Source organism: Mustela erminea, chromosome X, assembly GCF_009829155.1.
Source record: "Mustela erminea isolate mMusErm1 chromosome X, mMusErm1.Pri, whole genome shotgun sequence".
NCBI lineage: Eukaryota > Metazoa > Chordata > Mammalia > Carnivora > Mustelidae > Mustela > Mustela erminea.
The window spans coordinates 114289964-114312991 of NC_045635.1; the positions used below are offsets into that span (position 1 = coordinate 114289964).

The following is a 23028-nucleotide window of genomic DNA, read 5'->3' on the forward strand; positions in this document are numbered from 1 at the left end:
TATACCACTGCCTTAAAGCTGGGTCTCTTTCTACCTTCTGTTCTTTGGAGAACACATGAACTCCTATAACTTCAATATTGCCTTTATAGCTCCCACATCTTTCACTGGTCCTGATTTCACTCCTGAATTGCAGACCCTCCACTTGGACATCCCACCAGTCCCTTAAATCCAACCAGTCCAGAGCCAAGCTGTACCTCCTGCCTCCCATTTTTAAAAAAGTTTTATTTATTTATTGGACAGAGAGAACACAAGTAGGCAGAGAGGCAGGTGGGGCGAGGGGAGCAGGCTCCTCGCTGAGCAGAGAGCCCGATGCGGGGCTAGATCCCAGGACCCTGAGATCATGACCTGAGCCCAAGGCAGAGGTTTAACTCACTGAGCCACCTGGGCACCCCATGACTCCCATTTTAATGCTATTAGCACCCCTACATTTTCAGGTTGCACGGGTTTAAAACTTTGATGTAGTCTTCTAATTGCCCTTTCTCAAGCATTCCCCATCTACCTGCCCAGTCAGTTTCCATGACAGGTTAGTCCTACCTCTGCATGGGCTGCTGAATCCCACCTCCCTTCTCCCTTTTCCATTCCTACTGCCTCCAGTCAGTGAAGGCCTCTTATTCTAACGCCCCTACCTTTTTTTTTTTTTTTAACTTTTCTAACCTCTTAATCAGCCTCCCCTACTACCCATCTGTCTGCATTTCATTCATCCCCCTTTCTGCTGCCAAATTAACATCGGGGAAGTTTTGACCAGGGAAATGAATGAGTTAAAAATGTCTGCAGCATAAAGACCTTCCACAGTATGGCCTCAACTTTGCTTTCTGGCCTTTCCCCCATTTCGGGAGCCAGTTAGTTCAGTGTTTATCAAGCATCTCCAGTGAGCCAAGGACTGTGCTAACCACTGGGCTAAACTTATCTCCACTTATCAGTGATCAGGTATTTACTGAGCACTTACTATGTGCCCAGTACTGGAAAGTCCTCTTTCAGTTTAATCCTTGAACTGAGTCTGTGTCCCTAAGAGAATTTAATGTCATCTGCACACATGGAGATTTCTTTGGTCCTCAGTTAAATTTGAGAGGCATTCACTGATGCTCAGATGTATTACATTTTTTTAAAAAAGATTTTATTTATTTGACAGAGAGAAAGAGGGAGCGCACAAGCAGGGGCGTGGCAGGCAGAGGCAGAAGGAGAAGCAGGCTCCCCGCTAAGTAGGGATCTGGGGCTCGATCCCAGGACCCTGGGATCTTGACCTGAGCTGAAGGCAGACAGTAAACTGACTGAGCCATCCAGGGGCCCCTTAGATGTGTTTTATTGAATACCTCTTTGGATCAGACCTTGTGCTATGTGCTGTCAGCAAAGAAATAAGTAATGCCTGGTTCCTACCCTCAGAATACCTATCCATGACCCGCAGAGTAACAAACATGTAAATCAAGCATGACAGTATTTCAGGAGGGCTAAAAGAAAGAGTTGCCCAGTGGGCTGTGGCAACTCATACAAAAGGCCCCAAACTCAGCCTGAGGGCATCCCGGAAAACTTAGTGACCTCTCTACTGAGTTTTGTCAGAGGAGCAGAGGTTAGGTGAGGAAAGGGCTGAAGGACATCCAAGCAGTGGGAGCACATGGAAAGGCACATACACATATGAAACCACGTGAAGCATTCAGGAACCCACAGAGTTCAGAATGGCTGAAGCAAATGATATTTGGGGGAGAAGGGTGGGCTATGAGGGGAAGAAACGGTAAGGAATCGGGGCTCAGGGAGCGTCACAGGTCAGGCTAAGGCACCAGAACTGATGACAGTGGGGTCACTGGAGGGTTTGGAGCAGGGCTGTGCTATATATAATCAGATTTGTGCTTCAAAAAGATCCCTCTAGTAGAAGTGTGGGAGGACAGTTGGTAGAGGCCAAGGCAGAAGTCAGCAAACCTTTCCCGTAAGGGACCAGCCAGTAAATAGTTTAGGCTATTTGCAGATTCTACAGTCTATTTGGCAGCTACTTAACTGTGCCTTGTAGTGCAAAAGCCACCACAGACCATTAGTAAACAAATGGGCACAGCCGTATCCAATAAACCTTTACTGATGGACACTGAAATGTGAATTTCACATCATTTTCATGTGTCACAAAATGTTCTTTTGACTTTTGTACAGCCATTACAAAAAATGTATAAAACATTCCTAGTTTCAGGTCATACCGAAATGGGTGGCAGACTGGATTCCACTGGCTGTACGTTGCTAATCTCTGGACTAGCAGATGGGAGTGTAGAGAATGTAGGCAACTCTTTGGAGAAGTTCATTTCTGATGGGGAGACAAAACTGATGTGGTAGTGGAGGCAGGTATAGACAGTGGCCTGTTTCTCCGAAGAGATCTGGAAATGGTTTTGGAGAACAGGAAGAGACAGTGGGCCAGTTTTGTAAGAAATGAGTCATGGGGATGAAAGGTACAGCACAGGAAATATAGTCAGGAGTATTGTAATAGTGCCACATGGTGAAAGATGACAGCTACCCTTGCGGTGAACACAGCATAACATATAGACTTGTGGAATCACTATGTGGCACTCCTAAAACTGATCATGTGACACTGTATGCCCACTAGACTTCAATTAAAAGAAAGCTAGTGGACAAGGAGCCATTGAAGTTGGTGGAGGGAGATGATGGTTGGAGTAGATCCTGGAAGAGGCAAGTAGGAGGTGATGGAATGCAGAGCACAGATTGCAGTGTATGTTTCATAAAGGAAGAGGAAACGTATCTTTCACTGAGCTTGGAAGGGAGGAAGAAAGGAGGGGCCCCCACAGGATGGCTAAGTAGGTGGCAGGGTAAGGAAGGTGAGGACGATTTTCTTGAGGATCTTGATTTTCGCACGGAAAAGGAGACAAGGCTCAAATTCCAGGTGATTTATCAGTATGGACATTGAACCAGCCGGGATGAAGGCAGGGCTGGGGCGGGGGATGGATGCTGTGACCCAGATGCCCACATCCTCCGTAAATGTACGGGAGAGACGAGGAAATCATCAGGGGACAAGGAATGGAGAGTGTTAGGGCTTAAAATGAGGGCTGGAGGAACAAGGAGCTTGGAACAACAGTGGGGAAGTGAGCTGAATGGCAACCTCTTCAGGCCACAGGATACAGGGCGGGAGTTGCATGTAGGCATTGTCTGTGTGTAAGCGGGATGGTGACACAGCACCGCCTGAAACAGCCACAGAGCACGTGATGTCCTGAGTGAAATTCAGGTAGCTGCTAAAGGAGGACATCTCGGGGACATCAATGCAGCAACTGGTTTGGGTTGAGCGAGGGGTACATTCTCAGGGGAGCCAAAACTCATGGGGATTGGCCCACTTGGTAGAGTTATTGCCCCGTCAGGATTCCTCCCAGAACTGTGTTATAAAGAGGTGGCTGGGTGGTGGTGGTGGTGGTGGGGTAGCTGCTAGGTCACTGGGGCCTGTGGACAGAAGTAAAGTCTGGCGCTTGAAAATATTTGCTTACTGGTCAGGCAAGAAATCTCTGACTTCGAGTTTTTGGTTTTTTTTTTTTAATTCCAAACACTCAGAGACTGAAAAATGATTTTGTTCTGAGGCAAAACAGCCTGAGAGTAGGTGGTTAGGCCTGAAGAAACAGGTAAATGAATTTGGTGGGTCTTCTGGGGTGATCAAGCTAGGTCTGGGGAGGGGGCAGTGGGGAGACTGGGAAGGATCTTCACCTGGGTTTCTGTGTGCACAGGGCAGTGTGGTTAGGCTGGAGCCAGGGTATAGGGGACAGGCAGGCATGAGATTTCTTGGGAAAGTGCAGAATAGTCCCAGGTACTAACAGGAGAAAATGGGCTTCACAACCCCTGGGACAGTTCCTGACCTGCTAGGGACAGAATTTGGAGTTGAACAACCTGTTCTAGGTCTTTTTTTTTCCTTAAGCTCACTATCCTCACAGAACTTAAAGAGATTAAAATGAAGAGCCGGTTAACAGGAGGGAATCCAGAATGGGGTAGCTTGGAGTTACCTGGATGTTATTTGTCTTAGCAAGGGGGTGATATAGCATTTAAGAATCAGGAATTCTAGGCAGAATGATAGGAATTGGATAGATAATACCATTGATAGTATGCAAAATTTGAGAAGGAATTCATGTTTGTAAGGGAGAATCGAGCTCACTTCAAAGCAATTCTAGTTTTTGAGCTTGGTAGGTCCTTCAACAGGATGTGATCAGTATCCCACCGCTAGAGGCCTGAAGGAAGAGTGACAGGTCAGGGCTGGGGATTTGTAGTGCATTCATGTAGAGGTAGAAATGAAAGTCCAGAGAGAACAAAAAGCCCACACAGACTAAAATGTAACTTGATGATAAGTATGGAGAAAATAGGAAGCCACTGTTCTCCAAGAGGTGAGAACTGTGAATCTTTCCGTTTGGGTGTGAGGCGTGGAGAGGCTAAGTAGAGAAAATACTCTTGGAGGAAGAGAGATGAGAGATGGTGTCAAAGGTGACTTCCCAGCTGGGAAAATCTGCATTGTTAACAGCAGGAAGAAAGGAGCAAGGAGAGAAGGAGAAATGCACCACACCTCAAAAGATTTCCTCTTTAGGAAGGAGAGGAGTGGTTTGAAGCTTGGGTAAGTTTGAGCACACACTGAATCTTCTTTGCGAGATGAACGAGTGTCTCTGTACAGGTTCCTGATGTGAGAAGATGACGCGGGTGGTTTACATATAAGGAAAACCGAACGTACAGACACACTCATATTCCTTGCCTTTGAGTCAATTCTTTCATGAACTACTACAGTGTTGGTTTTTTCCCAGTGAGGACAGAACAAGGAGAATCCGATTTAAATTACAGAGATGGAGTTCTAGGCGTCCCCCAAGGGGACAACTTCTTATCCAGTTAAGAGACACTGGGGGACAATATTGAGATGGGTTATGAAAGCTCGATTCCCCTGAGAGCTCTAAGAATAGGACCAAAGTAGACCTAGCCCGATCCGCCTCTGCTTGATTAAGCCGAGCTGAGGTTTCTTTTCCAGAAAGCCGTGGGCTGGATGCGACAGCCTTTCGTTCCCTGGAAGCCCCCGAGCGTGCGTATCCGAGGCTGGGGGGAACCGGTGCGGTGGAGGCCCGAAGGGCAAAGGGATGGGGCCCGAACCAGCTGGGAGTGTCGCGTCCCCTTTAAGAGCGGCGGCTGTGGCGGCGGCGCGCGCTCCGACGGCTTCCCTGGGGCCCCGCCTCTTTCCCGTGAGCCCTCGGGGAGTGGTCCGACCGCGGGCGGCTGCGGGTGAGGAGCGGGGCGGGGGGCGGGGGGAGTTATGGCTCGGCGCGGCTGGCTGCGGGCGCCCCTCAGCCGCGGCGGTGGTGGCGGCGGCGGCGGCGGCCGCGGCCCCGGGGCCAACCGGCTCATGCGGCCGTTCTGGTTGCTCCTCGCAGTGGGCGTCTTTGGCTGGGCCGGGGCTTTGGACAGCGCCGGCGGAGCGGCGAGAGCCATGGATGAGGAGATCGTGTCCGAGAAGCAAGCGGAAGAGAGCCACCGGCAGGACAGCGCCAACCTGCTCATCTTCATCCTGCTGCTCACCCTCACCATTCTCACGATATGGCTCTTCAAGCACCGCCGGGCCCGCTTCCTGCATGAAACCGGCCTGGCTATGATTTATGGCAAGTGCCTCAACCCATGTCCGCTCCCTGGCGCTCCCCCTTTCTCTGCCCGCCGGCTGCTTCGCCTCCTCTCCTGGCCCTGCTTGGCCTGTGTTCAGCTCCCCTTCTGATTTCTTTCATTTTCTGCCTCGCTTTCCCTCCCACCCCCGTTTCTCAGCCTCATCCCCCCCTTTTTCTGCTATGCCCCCCGTTTCTCTGCCTCACCCCATTTCCTCAGCCTCGCCCCCTGTTTTTTCTGCTTCTCACCCCCCTTTCCTTGCCGGTCCACACCTTTTTTCCCTCCGACCCCACCCCCTTTTTCTTCCGCGCACCACCCCCCGCCCCCCTCCCCCGCCTCTGCCTACCAAGCTTGGGACCCGGGACTGAGGATGGGAAGGGAGTGGGTGCGGTGTGTCAGATTGGGCTGGGGACTGGGGGAGGGGAAGACAGCGTAGCGATCTATTTCTCTGGGGTGTCAGTTTGTTTAAGGTCCATTGAAGCTGCAGTAGTATCTCTACCGCTCAGTATCTGGCGTCCTTTTGGAGCCGGGGTCCACCTATACCCATCACCCAGCTCTTGCTACGCCCTGTCCTTTAGAGGTTGAGAATGAAAACGTTACCTCCCTTGTAGCCCAAGTGAAAACCCAAATGCAGAAAAAGCTACCAGGAAGGCTTAGGGTATTTTTAATGACATCCTGCTTTATTGTACTATGCTCGTAATATCTGATTAGGATACGTGTGGTCTACCGTCCTAATCCAGGCATACCGAGGTTAGGACAGGAAAGAGTTAAAGATCTCCCAGCAGTGTGTTGTACTATACGGCGATCAGAACAGTTCAGCCAAACAGTGTTTAGGAACACCATGCATATGCGGTATGGGTGACTGGCTGGTGCTGTAAGGTTATTGACGGATCCTTGAGTAAATGGTTTTAGTTCTGGTGTCTTAGTGTGCTTTTTGAGGTTTCTTGTTTATGTATTTTTATATTTTGGTCTTAAGGCAAGAAGGGCAAATCAAACCATGGGCTCACAGGCATTTTGGCCTGCTGGGAGTCCTCGTGAGTGGTAAAGATGCATATTGCTGACTGTCTTAATGTGACTGTGAGGGTAGATGGCTGAAGAGATGAGGATGGACAGACAGTCCTTCCAGTGAAGTCCGTGAGTGAAGATTATCTTCATATGAACAGGCTTAAACTGATGAGCTTGCTGAGCTTTGTTTCCCAGACTAGCAAATAGGTAGAAGCAGCCTTGGCACAAAAGAGACATTTCTCCACGACCCCCCTCCCCAGCCCTTCCCAGTAAATACAGACTTCTGGAACGAGCATATGTGCATCTCAAGAGTGGCAAAACAAGGTAATTGTGTGCATCAGGAAAATACATGAAATCAGACTTATTTTTCATCTGTAAGGTAATACGATTCTAAGCCTGTGTGCAAATATCTCTGCTCCGTAGTATTCTTAGTTTCTAGACATATTGGGTAGTTTTCCTACTTCATATTTTTTTGCATTTTACTTGCAGTGCCCCTTAAGCTACACCTCTTTCTATATATAATTTCTCTGTGTAACAACGTATGATTTGTATTTGCTATACTGAATGAACATTTGCTAGTTAGCCAACTATGTATTAGGCACAGAAAATACAAATAAATAGAAGAGCCCCTCCTTCAAGGCGCTTAGCTTCCTTGGGTAGACAGGTCACATAAAGAAAATAATGGCGTCTTGGGACACCTGGGTGGCTCAGTCGGTTAAGCCACTGCCTTTGGCTCTGGTCATGGTCCTGGGGTCCTGGGATCGAGTCCTGCTTCAGGCTCCTTGCTCGGCAGGGAGCCTGCTTCTGTCTCCACCTCTGCCTGCCACTCTGCCTGCTTGTGCGTCCTCTCTCTCTATCTCTCTGACAAATAAACGAGTAAAATCTTCAAAAAAAAAAAAAAAAAGAAAAGAATGGCATCTTAAATTCCGTTAATTGCCAAATGAGTATTATGGTGTTAAAACAAGGAGCTGATCATAGAAGCCTCTTTGCTCCATATGGGGAGAGTATGATGTAGTGGTTAAAGGTGCAGGGCTTTAGACCAGAGGTCCACAATATTTTTGTGTCAAGGGCCAGAGTATAAATATTGTTGACTTTGTGGGTCACATATGTCTCTGTTGCATTTTCTTCTTTTTTTTCCTTTTAAGAAAGCTAAAGAACATTAAAACTGTTCCTAGCTCTTGGGCCACACAAAAACAAAACCTCGCTGTGGTTTGCCAACTCCTGCTTTAGAGTCAGTCCAGGGTTCCTGTCCCACTGTGCTAATTGCTCTATGTGATCTTAGGCAAGTCCCTTACCCTCTTACACTGTCACCTGTAAATTGGGGGAAATGACAGGAGGGTTGTTGTGAGGAAGAAATGTTTTTAGCTTAGTACCTGACCCCTAAGTAAATGTTTAATAAATGATAGCTTTGATACTATTATTATTGCTATTATACTGCATTTTCTCAGGTCAGGCTCAAAGCATTTCTTTTAATTCATTAGTCTTATAAGTTGAGAGGCAAACACAGGTTTTTTTAGTATCAAATACAGACTTAGAATTGCCCTGTAAATATTTGCTCCTTGGTAGTTGATGTCATTAACTTCCTCTAACTCTTGAGCTAAATTGGAAAGTGGGATTACTGACTACATTTCCTGACATTTCTGGTAGTAAAAGGTTATGGAGTAGCTTAGTGTTAGTATTTTGTGAAGGAAAAACAGGGGTGTCTCTTGTGGAATATCAAGTGGAAAGGTGTTATCTGGGAGTCAGACCTGGACTTGATTTGCCACAACTTGGCATTCTTTAGCCTGTTCCATTTTCTCAGTATGGCATTGGGGGCTGTGGATAAACAGCCTCCTGAATAACTCCCAGGTCCAGTTTGAGAATAGATGGGATTGGGTCAAAGTATTTTCAGTGCCATAGAAACCGATATTTTCTAATCCTAATTACTGTCTGCCATTTACCTTTTCTTTGACTCTTAGACCATCATAGCTGTTAATATATTAACTTAAGACCTGTATTTTTCTGCTTGACTTTCGGATGAAAATGTTCCTTACTCTGCAACTATCCAGCCCTCCACGATTCAGCCCACCAATGATTTTACTTCTGTGATGTCAGTTTAGCTACCTAAATCCTGGAAGAATGCTATTTAAAATAAGCCTCTCCTTTATCTTTTTGAGAATCAAGAGTAAAAAAAGAAAAGATTAAATTGTGATCAGTTTCTAGATTGTAATATAGCCTAATTGCTCCAGTTACGAACACAATGTGAAAGCACCCAAGGGTTCTCTGTTCACTGGGCTAGCTTGCTTAAGAAGCTTAAAAGTGAGTCACCATTAGTAAAAATTGTCAGGGTAGCTAATTGAGTCTGAAAAGTGATCACTCGCTATAGTGTGTTTACAGAAGCTATAGAAAGCAAGAGAAAGGAAAGAAATATTTTGCCTGAAACTTCCAGCATCCAGAGTCCTATGCTTAACTGACATGATTCATCAATAAATATTATTGTCTTTGACATATGAGATATGATGGGAAATACAGATATGAGTCATCTTCCCTGCCCACAAAGCACTTAGGATCTAGTGCCTTAATAGATAGTGTTCATTGAGCATTCTAATGTGTTCATTTAAACCCCCTAACAACCTTGTGAGATGGGTACTATTATCTCTCCCATTTTACATATAAGAAAATTGGAGCAGAGAGAGGTTAAATGACCTGCCTGAAGTCACATAATTTGTAAGCATTGAGCCAGGATTCAGACCCAGTCATCTGGCTCAGAAGCCCCATTTTCTTACCCCCTAACCTTATTGCCTTATATTGAAGTGATAAAACTTAAGTATAAAGATAAACAGTTAGTGTTACCATCACAACATATAAGGAAACTGAGGTTCAAGGAGGGTGTATCGACCCTAAGATCACAGACTAGAACTTGATGGAGCCAGAATTCATGCTTCTGACTTTCAGACTTGTGCTTTTCCTCCTACATCTTGCTGTACTAAATTTCATAAGATCATATATGTAGAGAAATAATACTTAGGTTGTAGGGGTTTTGGAGGTAGATTGTGAGGGAAGGCCGTGAGGGAGTAGAGACCTTAACCACTGGAGCAGTTCATTGTGACGTGAGATGTTTAGAAAATTGGAAACTATGGACTCTGAGAAACAAACTGAGGGTTTTAGAGGGAAGGGGTGGGGGGATGGGTGAGCCTGGTGGTGAGTATTAAGGAGGGCATGGATTGCATGGAGCACATAAACAATGAATTTTGGAACACTGCATCAAAAACAAATGATGTATTTTATGGTGACTAACATAACACAATAAAAATTTTAAAATAAATAAATAAGAAAATTAGAGAGGCTTGGGATGCCTTGGGGGAGCTCAGTCTGTTAAGCGTCCGACTCTTGATCTCAGGTCTAGATCTCAGAATCATGAGTTCAAGCCCTATGTTGGGCCCTATGCCAGCATGGGATGTACCTAAAAAAATAAAGGAACTTAAGAGAAGCTTTGGAGATAGAAAAACCAGATTCAGTGCTGGTTTTATCACTTAATGCCAAATACTGGTGGCTAAGTCATTTATCCCCATTTTAGAGATACGGAAACGGTGACTGAGAGGTTTACAATAGTATCTACTACATGAGGTTATGAGGGTCAGATAATACATGCAGAAAGAATTAAGATGGGGATTGACTAGTTCAAGATGCTAAGTGAGAGAATTCCCTCTGAAAAGAGGTTGATCTTTCCCCAGAGTGGGGCTAAAGAGAAACGAGCTGGTGTCGACATGGAGAGGCTTGGAATTGAGACAGCTTACATCAGATGGCCTGTGGCTTCTCCAAAAAGGATATAGAGATTGAAGATGTGAGAAGGAGGATAAAGGTTGGAGGATCTGCTGCAGAGAATGTGCTAGGAGACAAAAAGTTGAATAAACACATGAAAAACTAACCAGAGGTCAGCAAAGACTTGCCTTTTTTGGTTGTCTTGAAGTCGAATTAGCTTTTTTTTTTTTAAGATTTTATTTATTCATTTGACAGAGAGATCACAAGTAGGTGGAGAGACAGGCAGAGAGAGAGGAGGAAGCAGGCTCCCTGCTGAGCAGAGAGCCCGATGTGGGGCTCAATCCCAGGACCCCAGGATCATGACCTGAGCCGAAGGCAGAGGCTTTAACCCACTGAGCCACCCAGGTGCCCCTGAATTAGCTTCTAAAACAAAATCTAACAGCATTCTTCAAGAAGTAGACAAATGTTATATAATAAATACACGCACATACATATGTGTATATAAATCTCTGTGTACAAACATACACATGTTAATTTGTAGAAATTTTATCAATTTTGACCACATTTGATATCCCAGCAATATTCCTTCCATATTTTGACTATCAGAGTCTTTTAGTGTCATAGCCTGGGAGAATGGGCTGAGACCCATAGAAAACCAACTTCCATTGACCGTGAGCCCCATACAGTGTTGGGACCCTCAATGATACACTGAGTTCTTTATCCCTGGGAGGAGGTCCAGCGCATGAGGGTCAGGAATGTGTAGGAGAGGTGGGACCGTTCTGTTTTGTGAAGGATATCTCTTTGAGATTGTATTCTTTGTTGCCTGTTAGTGGTAATTTTACATTTCGTGATATCAATATTTTTTTGTGCCTCTGTCTGTGTAGGAGGCTGGAAGTTTCCTCCTTATCCCCGTAACAAAGCACTCTTTTTGTGTACTTCTCTTCACTGAGAATTGCTCTAACTCTCTGATTACAATTTGACCTTTCACAGAACCCAAATTAACTTGAACTATCAACTTTATTCAGAGAAATTCCAATTTTTCAGATGTCTGATGCTGTAATAAAAAGCATGTCAGTTTTTTCCAACCTAAGTAATTATTCTCCTTGCTGAAGTTTTAACTGCCAAAGTGTGTGTTTCAAATTTGTCCAAGTGCTGAGCCCTCCTCAGAGCGTGCAGTGACATTTCAGCTTTGAATCGGAGTGAAAACTGGTGGATACCATTCCTTCCACAGTCGGCCTTAAGGACATGGACAGAATTTGTGCTGCTGTTATCATTATTTGTAGTAGCTTAGCTATGATATTGGCACAGAAATATAAGGGGGGTATGACTTTTACTGAGCCTCTTGATTAGGAGGCCTTACAGGATAGTAGAGAAACGAGCTCTTTCTGTATCATGTAGGCAGGGTGACTATGGATCTATAGCCTTTGCTCACTGAGGTTGTCCTTATCAAACCCAACTCATACCCAACCATCCCTTTCTTATTTTGTATTCTAGAGGTTAGCTACCCTCACAGTGTATCTTTCATTTTTTATAAATAAATGTTTACTTCTTCACTAATTTCTTCCACCTCCCACACCCCACCTCTGGCAACCACCAGTCTGTTCTCTGTATCTATGAGCTTGGTGTTTTGTTTTTAGATTCCACATATAAGAGGGATCATAAGGTATTTGTCTTTCTCTGTATGACTTATTCCACTTAGCCTAATGCCTTCAAGATCCAGCCATATTATTGCAAGTGGCAAGATTTCATTTTTTATGACAGAATAATATTCCATTATGTATATACACCACATTTTCTTCATTCATCCATCCATGGACGTTGGCATGGCTTGGCTGTTATAGATGATGTGGCAGTGAAATTTGTGGGTACATATATCTTTTTGAGTTAGTGTTTTTGTTTACTTCAGGTAAATATTCAAAAATGGAATTTCTAGACCATATATGGTGGGTTTTTAACAATTTTTTCAAGGAACCTCCATGCTGTTTTTCATAATGGCTGCAACAGTTTGCATTCCCACCGATAATGCACAAGGGTTCTCTTCTCCACAGCCTCACCAACACTTGTTCTTTCTTGTCTTTTTGATCTTAGCCATTCTGACAGGTGTGAGGTGATCTCATCATGGTTTTAATTTGTATTTCCCTGATGCTTAATGATTTTGAGCATCTTTTCATGTACCTACTGGCCATCTCTATGTCTTCTTTTTTTTATTTTTTTGAAGATTTTATTTATTTATTTCACAGAGAGAGAGAGATCACCAGTAGGCAGAGAGAAAGAGGGAAGCAGGCTCCTTGCTGAGCAGAGAGCCCAGTGTGGGTCTCGATCCCAGGACCCTGAGACCATGACCTGAGCCAAAGGCAGAGGCTTAACCCTCTGAGCCACACAGGCACTCTGTGTCTTCTTTGGAAAAATGTCTGTTCAGGTCTTCTGGCCATTTTTTAATCACATTCTTTTTTTTTTTTTTTTGCTATTGACTTATGTGTATTTTGGATATTTTTTGTCCTTATCATATATATATATAGGGGGGATATTAATCCCTTAGCAGATTTTTGACTTGCAAATATTTTCCTCTTTCATTTATTTTCTTTTTTCTTTATTTTTAAAAGATTTTATTCATTTATTTGACAGAGAGAGAGCAATCACAGGTAGGCAGAGAGGAAGGGGGGAAGCAGGCTTCCTGCTGAGCAGCGATCCCAGGACCCTGAGACCATGACCTGAGCCGAAGGCAGAGGCTTAACCCACTGAGCCACCCAGGCACCCCTTTCATTTATTTTCAATCTAGGACTTTGTTAAAAACTTTCTAAAAATTTGAGGTCATCATACTGTTTAGCAGTTACTCATTTCTGCTCTCTTAAAAAATGTTTGACTGTAAGTTGCCTGAAGGAATCCCTCATCTCTGCACCCTCCCCACTTGCCACATTTGTCCCCCTCCCACATTTGTCACTTCCCATTCTGGCCTGGCTTCTGCCCCCACTGCTCCACTGGAACGGCCCTTACCAAGCTCACTTGTGAGCTCCTCGTTCCCAAACCCAATGGACCATTCTTAATACCTGTCTTCCTTGACTTGGCTGCAGCATTAGCTAGTTTTCATCAATTCCTCCTCTTCTCTTCCTGTTCCTGTTACTTTTCCTCCTTCCACTCCTTCATCAGCTCCTCCTCCTCTACCAGCTCCTTCACATTGGCTGTTAAATGTTGGGATAAAATCCGGGCATATATCCATAGTCCTCTTCCCATTTTATTTGCTCCCCAGGTAATCTCAAAGGCACCTGACTTCAGCCATCTCCACTTGAGACCCCCTACTTCCTTGAGCTCCAGACCCCACACACTCAACTGTGCATGTTGTCACAGGTACATCAAACTCAACAGGTCTGAAACAGAACTGTATGTTTTCCCTCGTGAACCTGTTCCCTTTCTCACCGAATGGCCCTGCTACCTGTCTGGTTGCTCAGGCCAGCTTACCCACATAGTTGCCAAGTCATTTTGGCTCCTCTTAGTCTTTCTCCCAGTCTCCCTTCCTCCTGGTCTACTCAGTCACTGATTCTTGGAAAAATTAATTACCTTCTAAAAATCTGTCTCCATCCCTTTCTCTGTCCTCTTAGATGAAGCTCTAAGCTTAGTGCCTGAAATACTGTAGTGGCCTTCTATCTGGCCCTTTCAAACCACTGTGGTCTAAAGCAACCAGTCTTTCTAAAATAGAAACCTGATGTCAAGCCCCTGTTTATTTATAACCCTTCTATGACTTCCCTTTGCTTTCGAGATAAAGTCTAAACTCCCTTCCCCAGCTTGCAAGGTCTTTTATGACTCAGCTCCTGCCGATCTTTCACACTCAACTCTGTCACTTTATAACCCAGCCATACTGAACTATGTGTGATTCCCTGAATGGGCTATGTTCTCTCTTCCATGACTGGATGTGTCCTACTGTACCTCCTACATGGAAAATCTCTTCTTTTACTTTGTTTCCTTGCTTAGGTGACACCTCTAGAAAGACTTCCCCACCATCCCACTCCCCCCACATCCCACTTCCCCTGGCTTGGTTAGGTACCGCTTTCTTCTGTTTTTTTTAACACCTCGTGTGTGTGTGTGTGTGTGTGTGTGTGTGTGTGTGTACACCATACTGTAATTGTTTATTAAGTCTGCTTTCACTAACTAGGCTGAGAGCTCCTTGAAGGAAGAACATTGTTTTCATCTCTGAACCCTGGGGGCCTACTCAGCATAGTACTCTAATCACATATATTAAGAGAGTGGCTGGCGGGTTAGTGTGAAAGGAAACAGGGAGGTCAGGTGTAACTGATAGTGGTGTGCAGTACATCTTGGAGTTAAGGGAAGTTCCAGAAGTTTGAGTTCAGTTTGCAGTTGAAATACAGCTATACCGTGGAATATTATGTGACCATGAAAAGGAGTGATGTCTAATACATGCTACAACAGGGATAAACCTTCAAAACAGGATGCCGAGTGAACAAAAGCCAAACATGAAAATTCATATTGTAGGATTCTGTTTATATGAAATGTCCAGAGTAGGCAAACCTATACATAAAGAAAACAGATTACTGGTTGCCAGGGGCTGGAGTTTGGGGGGGCAGGGGGGAGTGGCTGCTAATAGATATGGGGTTTCTTTTTGGAGCAATGAAAATGTTTTAAAATTAGATAGTGGTGATCAATATATGACTTTGTGACTATACTAAAAGCTACTGAATTGTGTGGTTCAAAGGGTAAACTTTATGGTATGTGAATTACATCTCCATAAAGCCATTATCAGTTTGATCAATATAGGTGTTAGTACCTAGAACATGGTGCACATCTGAATATCAGTATGATGGTCCAAGTATAATTCTAGCAATATGCTGATGTCATAGTGCTGGACTGAGGACTTCTTTTCCATGTTTTGATTTTGAAGCACATATTTTTATTTATTTTATTTTCATATATTTTTAACTTTTTAAAGATTCTACTTATTTATTTGCCAGACAGAGAGAAAGAGAGCACAGAGAGAGAGCACAGAGAGCACAGACAGAAAGAGAAGCAGGGAGAGGGAGAAGCAGGCTCCTCGCTGAGCAAGGAGCCCAATGCAGGACTTGGGGATCATGACCTGAGCCAAAGGCAGACACCCAACCAACTAAGCCACCAGGTGTCCCAAAGCACATATTTTTCAATTAAAATCTGAGCTTTTAGTGGTAGAAGAGCTCAGTTGCTCTTCAAATGCTGTTGACATTCCAGTTTGTTAAACGTGTATTATTTGGCTAGCCAGATGCTGTAAGAATAGTTTGGGAAGTGTTGTGTGTTTAACGGTCTTATGAACTGATGGATGGAGGTGGAGGTGGTAAACACATTTCTAACAGGATTATGCTGTCAGGTTGGGACACCTTGGAGCATATTCTGTGTGCAGATAATTTGAAGGTATTTTTTTATTTTGTTACATTCCTAATTACCCATTTATATCTTGATCTAGAGATGCAGTGATATATGCTTGTGCCCTAGGGAATGTTTTTTCCTCTTGTCCCACTGGATTATATGAATATTAGACTCTTAGATTTGCAAATTTAATACTACTTTAAAATGTAACTGCATTCGGTTTGGAAATTGGTTCTGAACCACACAGAGGACTATCATAAGAGTTTTTTTGGTTTTTTAAGATTTTATTTATTTATTTGACTGACAGAGATCACCAGTAGACAGAGAGGCAGGCAGAGAGAGAGAGAGGAGGAAACAGGCTCCCCGTGGAGCAGAGAGCCCGATGTGGGGGCTCGATCCCAGGACCCTGAGATCATGACCTGAGCTGAAGGCAGAGGCTTTAACGCACTGAGCCACCCAGGTGCCCCTATCATAAGAGTTTTTCTGTTAACAATCCAAAGGTATGTATGGGGTATAAAAGAAGTAGTCTTTGTCCAGAAGAAGAGCTTATATGGTTCTTTTATTATTTCCAGGTCTTTTGGTGGGCCTTGTGCTTCGATACGGCATTCATGTTCCAAGTGACGTAAATAATGTGACCCTAAGCTGTGAAGTGCAGTCAAGCCCAACTACCTTATTGGTAAATGTTAGTGGAAAATTTTATGAATATACACTTAAAGGAGAAATTAGTTCACATGAACTCAATAACGTTCAAGATAATGAAATGCTTAGAAAGGTAAGTTCTTAAAGGGAATATTTGGATTTTTTTAAAAGTGTATAACTAGTAGCAAAGGAAAGGAAGCCAATAGTGAATTTTTAATGATGTTGAAAATCAGTCTCTTAAAATGGAGAGAAATCTCAATTTGTGTGTGATATAATACGAAGGAAATAGACATCTGTACACTTCATTTTCTGATCGAGGCCAAGTACTATAATCCTTTTTGTTTCATTCTGTGATGTTTATAATTGTAATAAATGGTGACTAGTATTGACTCAAGCAGAATTTATAAGCATTTCTTTCAATTAGCAGATGGTCCTTAGAATTTTATGGTACTTCAGCACGTTGAGTTTATTTGATAATACCTAAAATATTCCATTAATATTTCCATTAATATTCCATTAAAATAAAATTAATATTATTTCTTCCTTGTTTTGACTGTGTTCTATATGGAGGACAATTTAATCTTTCCTTGATTCATAATCTGGCACAATTTCAGGGGCCTCATTCTGAGAACCAGATACTGTACCATGCTGTGCATAAAGCTTTATGTAGGAGGCTGTGCTGCAGTCTCACTGGCACCCCGACATTCCTGGAGCTGCTTCTTCCTGTCCTTGCCATAGTTCCCCATGAAGCTTCTCAGGGCCTCTTTGCTCGTGTCTCCTGTTTGCCGCCCACCCTCGGCCAGGCGCCTCCACTTCTGTCTTCTGCATGGGCAGAACTTGGCTTTCAGAGCTACTTGGTTGTGGTTCTGACCATCCTTAATGCTTTTTACAGTTTTGTACAAGCTTAGTTTGCTTTGCAGCGAGAGTTCTTTCCACCTGTGGAAAATTCCAGTTCCTTAAAAGTTCTGGTAAATGAAGTTTTAGCATGGGTATGTGTGTAGTAGCTTTGTGTTCATGTTGGATCCTGCTGCAGCCTTATGAGCAGAAAGGGTCATCTGTATGATTATAAGAAATAGATATTAAAAGAAATGGGCCATCAGGACTAGAAATCTTAGTCACACAGAAAGTTCTTGCCATAATATTATGCTGTATACCCCTTAGAGGCATTACCTGTGTAAGAAGTCTGTTTCTTTTTGCCGGCAATAATGGTATACCCCCATATTTTGTTACCTAGTTGGGGGTCTCCTGAATTTAAAGCAAAGAAATGTTCATGATTTCCCCATTTTTAAGATTTTTTAATGTCATAGTATTTTACTACCCTTTCCCCAGATATGACTTAACTGATTGCTCCAACACTGTCTCCTTGTCGTTTGGTTGAGAAATAGAACGGCTATCCCATATGAAATACTTTTCAGTGACCACAGTAATATTCTTGACTTTCATCAGTTTAACATTCAATCTTTTTTTTTCATAATTTGATAATGTAATACAAGGTCTTCTAAGGGAATTCATCTAAAAGAACTCTTTATTTTAACAGGTTACCTTTGATCCAGAAGTATTTTTCAACATATTACTTCCTCCTATCATATTTTATGCAGGATATAGTCTGAAAAGAGTAAGTGCTTGTATATTTCATATATTTTAAACAACTTTAAACTCCGTGGACTTTATCATGTCTGACACTTCAGAAACAGGCAGTTCTTTCCAGCTTTCCCTCCCTTCTCCTCTCCTTGCTGAAATTTATGCCTGTACAAAAATTATTTCTCTTATTTCCTTTAATGAATAATGCATTGAATATTAGCAAGGCACACTAGAATAGAACGCCTTTTCTTTTCTAAATAATCAGTAAGTATTCTAACACACTGTAACTTTTTCTTTCTTTTTTTTTTTTTTTTTTTGTTAGAGACATTTCTTTCGAAACCTTGGGTCAATCCTAGCATATGCTTTTCTTGGAACAGCAATTTCTTGTTTTGTAATTGGGTAAGTACTTGAAAATTAAAACACTTTTTATCCTTCAAATTATACTTTTTAAATAATGCAAATTTGATTTATGTAGTATTGTATTCCTGAGTGTGCCTAAGGACCTTTTTCAATAAAATGTGTTCACGTAGATAATAAGTTGTTTGAATTCTCCTTAAGGACAAGATATTACCATATTTAAATGAAATGAGTTAAATTTGGGATTAGTCACAAAGTACTACATTAGACTCCTCTTATTCTTATAAAATTCTGACTTCTTTAACAGTTGCTGATTTTTTCTAAAGTAGAAATGTGTTTATTGAGCAGGTCAATAATGTATGGCTGTGTCACACTGATGAAAGTAACTGGACAGCTTGCGGGAGATTTTTACTTTACAGACTGTCTGCTGTTTGGTGCCATTGTATCAGCAACTGACCCAGGTATGTGTCCATGAGAGCAGAGCTTCAGAACTTAAAGTACAGCATTTTAAAGATTTTTTTAAATTTATTTGACAGAGAGAGGTCACAAGTAGGCAGAGGAAGGCAGAGAGAGAGGAGGAAGCCAGCTCCCCACTGAGCAGAGAGCCTGATGCAGGGCTCGATCCCAGGACCCTGAGACCATGACCTGAGCCGAAGCAGAGGCTTAACCCACTGAGCCACCCAGGCGCCCCAGTACAGCATTTTGCTAGCAAAAGCACATATGTGCAGTCCTTCCTTTGGGTGTAGAATTCATAAATTCCCATAGTACTGTACTTCCAATTATAGAGGAAAAAACAAAATTCATGGGTCCTTTTGGCTTAAGCACCCTATTTTATTTTATTTTATTTTATTTATTTTATTCCTTACATTTGCCATTACTGGTCCTCAGCTTGATGCTGTTTAGACAATGGCTCTAAGGCCTTTTCTTCAGAAATTCAGGTTGGTGTCTATCTTTAGTAATTGGGTATTTGGAGAATATGAACTAGATTAGTTAAAATGGGTAATAGTGGTACACTTCCTTTCATGCATTTAGAAGACCAGTTCCCTAAAAACCTCCTGTTTATATTCAGCTATCTGCATGTAAGAATAAGAAAAATAGTTTTTATATGATCATTAGAAGGCAGTTGTGCTACCATTAGTGTGACTTAGCATCATTGGTAGGCCTTATTATACATTAAAGAATTGTTTTTATAAAATCAGCTTTATGGTTATGATATAGTTTTTTAAGGTTTTATTTATGTATTTTAGAGAGAGAGCGCTGGGGTGCCTGAGTGGCTCAGTTGGTTAAGTGTCTGCCTTTCGCTTGGGTCCTGATTCCAGGGTCATGGGATCAAGACCCCTGTCGGGCTCCCTGCTCAGCAGGGAGACTGTTCCCTCTCCCTCTCTCCCTGCTTGTGCGCCCCCTCTCTCTCTCTCTCTGTCTTTCAGATAAATGAAATCTTGAAAAAAAGAATGCTTTAGAGAGAGAGCATTCATACAAGCAACTGGGGGGTGGGGGTGTAGGGAGAGAGAATCTCAGGCAGACTCTGCAGTGAGCACAGAGCCCCATGAGGGGCTTAATCTCAGAATCCCGAGACTATGACCTGAGCCAAAACCAAAGTTGAATGCTTAATGGCCTGAGCCACCCAGGCACCCCTGAAATAGTTCTGATATGAACACAGCTGGAGAATGAATACCATTCTATGGAGTTAGGTGGTAATTTTCCTAATACAGTATTGATGAGCCTCACAGTTACTTCATGGTAGCAACTTAGAGAAGATAGAGGCTGAAGACCTAGTGATGGGACCAAAGACTGGAGTTTTTGAACTAAGGATACAAGGTTTCTTTCACTGGGCTTTAGGACCTCAGCAGAGATTTGTTCTGTTTCACTTTTTGCCCTTGTAAGTTAATCATCTTCTTTAACTGTCATGCAGCACAATTAAAGGTAGGATAATAAGCTTATCTCTGAATTCCTGTGTTAAATCTGATAGCACAGGGCGTTATATATAGGAAGTAGGAAAATATGTTCTCTACTCTATATGAGATGATTTTATAAAACTCAGAGGGCATTTTACAGAGGCATTTATATAGTTCAGCATTTTTATTTTTTTTTTATTTTTTTTTATTTTTTTTTTTTAGTTTTTTAGTTCAGCGTTTTTAAGACCGAAAATCAAAGTGCTCCTTTCAAGACCATCAGTGCTATCCCCTTACTATTTAGAGCTGCTCCCATTATCTGTATGAAGAGAAAATGGTTTTTGCAAGGAGGCAGTAGTCTCGATTTTCTGCGTCCTTTTGCTGAGAAGCAAAGCCCTTGGCTTTTCAACATCTATGAGAAATCTAAGTCAACTGGACTGGCTACATTAATTCAACCTTCTGGTCTTGTGTTGGTAGAGGTATTTCCCGAATGGCTCAAGTAAAAGTGTGCTGTTCATATTAAACTGGACAGTTAACATTTCTTCTGAGTTATATAGGCATTTGCCCCTATAATAATTCTGTTATTTGCAATAGAAGGGTGAGCCATGGGTTCTCTTTGCAAAATTCTTCAGCACTGCTTTTGCTCTCCTTTTCTCAGTAAGCTTTTGTGTCAGTATATTCCAAATGAAATGCTTTGCGGTAGAAACTACATCTTTTAAAATGCAAGTTTCCTGTTTCGTTGGTTGGCGTGTGAAGGGGCTTTCCCATCTCTGATTAGAATAATCTTTCATGTCTGCTTGGGTTTGTTTAGTGAGTGAGCTGTATGTGACTCAGCAACTAAAGTTATAGTACAACTTCAGCTCATCTGATTTTCTAAGAATTCTCATGGAATTGTTGCCTAGAAGAAGGTTTTGTTTTGTTTTGTTTTTTAATCTTCTCAGGTTATAGTCTGGTCATTGACTTCTTCTTAAGTTAAATATAACAGCTGTAATCCCGGTCATAAATTTCATCTCAGCCAAAAACCATACTTGTGTTTTCATTTCCTACTGTCTTTGCTAAACTAAAGCATGTGCCTGAAATTTGCAAGTCAAATAGAAAGAAGTTGTAAGTCTCCAAGGAGAAAATGAAGTTAGCAGCAAGAGATGCTTTTCATAGTAACCCTTCTTCATCAGATTAATGATCACCTGGTCTGTAAGAAGTTCTGTATATATTCTTTATGGAAGAGAAATGTGCAAGACAAAGATGATTAGCGTTTGCATGAAACGTGTAGGTCAGCTCAGTCCTCCAGGGTTAATTTCAGCTGTTTGTAAGATAAAGGAAATATTGTGGTACACAGTTAGGAAAAAGAGCAGTATTGACAGGAACATACTGAATCTTTAATATGGTAAGAGAATTTGTTGGGATCAGATCCTAGGAGGAAGAGATGAATTTCTAAGTAGCCATCATAATCATCTATGAAGGGGACTGTGTTACATTTGTAATGTCTAAATACTTCTCTGACTCTCTCTGCATGCTAGTGACTGTCCTTGCCATATTCCACGAGCTTCAAGTGGATGTTGAACTCTATGCACTTCTTTTTGGGGAGAGTGTCCTCAACGATGCTGTTGCCATAGTGCTGTCTTCGTAAGTGTTTGTTTTCTTGTTATCTTCTATATTTTGAATATTGGGGTACTAGGAACCGAAAGTCGCTTATTGAATGAAGTACATTACAAATGCAGATGTTTGAAAGACTGAGGCATTGGTTTTTTTTTTTTCCCTCATAAAGAAATACATACTTACAGACAACATGGAAAGTGGGGGGAAGAAAAAATGGTATATCCTGCTCACACCTAAAGACAATTACTTTAAAGATTCAAGGCAATGCCTTTTATTCTTGTTTTCTATGCATGAGGAGTGCTGTTTTTACACAGTTGTGACTGTGGTGTGTATATAATTTTTTATTCTATTTTAACATGATAATGTGAACATCTTTTTTAATTAAATTTTTGGAACACATAAAATATTTACATGGTTCAAAAATCAAAAATGTATAGAGATATAACATAGAAAAGTCATGTTCTTACTCCCGTTCTCATCCTCCTGTTCCCCCAGCCCCTTGTATGTAACCATTTTGATTAGTTTCTTGTGTATCCTCATATTTCTTCAACCAAATGCAACCACACATATGAATAAATATTCTCATTTGCCTCTTATTTCTTATTTTAAAAGTAGATGCTAAATATAGACTATGCCTAGCTTTCTCTCACATAACTATATCCTGGAGCTCTCTCCATGTTGAAGCAGAAAGTTTTCTCATTCTTGGTTTGCAGCTACAGAGTACCTACCCTGTGTGCTGTACTATGAACTGTTAAAGTTGGTTTACTCAGTCTCCCATTGCTGGAAGCATTAAAGAGTTTTTAGTCCTTTGCTATCCCAAACGATGCTACAGTGATTAACCTTGACCTCACCTGTTTTATACATGCATAGGTATATTCGTTGGATAATTTTCCAGAAGTGAAATTAGTATGTTCAAGAGTAAATACATTTGTAATTTGGTAGACATTGCTACATTGCCTGTCAAAGAGATTATGCCATTTTGCACTTTAACCACTGAATTATGGGAGTGTCTGTTTCCGCATAGCTTCCCCAACAGAATATTTGTCAGACTTTTACTTTTTTGCCACTTTGATGATTGAACAATATCTCATGGTAGTTTAATTTGTATTTCTCATATTTAACGTAAGCATTGCAGAAATGTTTAATTTTTAGAAGCGGTAAGACAATTACTGAAATGATACTTTAAGACTTTAATCTACTTATGGAAGTTACTATACATGTTAGCAGAAGGTGTTTGCTGGTGAAAAAATGAGTGTGAACCTTAGAGGGACTCAGTCCT

At 42.2% G+C, this 23028-nt stretch overlaps 1 protein-coding gene across 5 annotated transcripts in view; it reads left to right on the forward strand.

Moving 5' to 3' along the window:
* The first annotated feature begins 4476 nt into the window (after positions 1-4476).
* SLC9A6 (solute carrier family 9 member A6) overlaps positions 4477-23028 on the forward strand; it is a 52705-nt gene continuing 34153 nt past the window's right edge. For 2 of the 5 annotated variants that reach the window (XM_032330337.1, XM_032330339.1), the window contains exons 1-7: positions 5123-5220; positions 5370-5594; positions 16257-16456; positions 17861-17938; positions 18227-18303; positions 18610-18722; positions 21671-21776. In XM_032330337.1, coding sequence (XP_032186228.1) covers positions 5426-5594; positions 16257-16456; positions 17861-17938; positions 18227-18303; positions 18610-18722; positions 21671-21776 — 743 coding nt within the window. In that variant the 5' untranslated portion in view covers positions 5123-5220; positions 5370-5425. The other 3 variants (XM_032330338.1, XM_032330340.1, XM_032330341.1) reach the window with 2 other exon arrangements.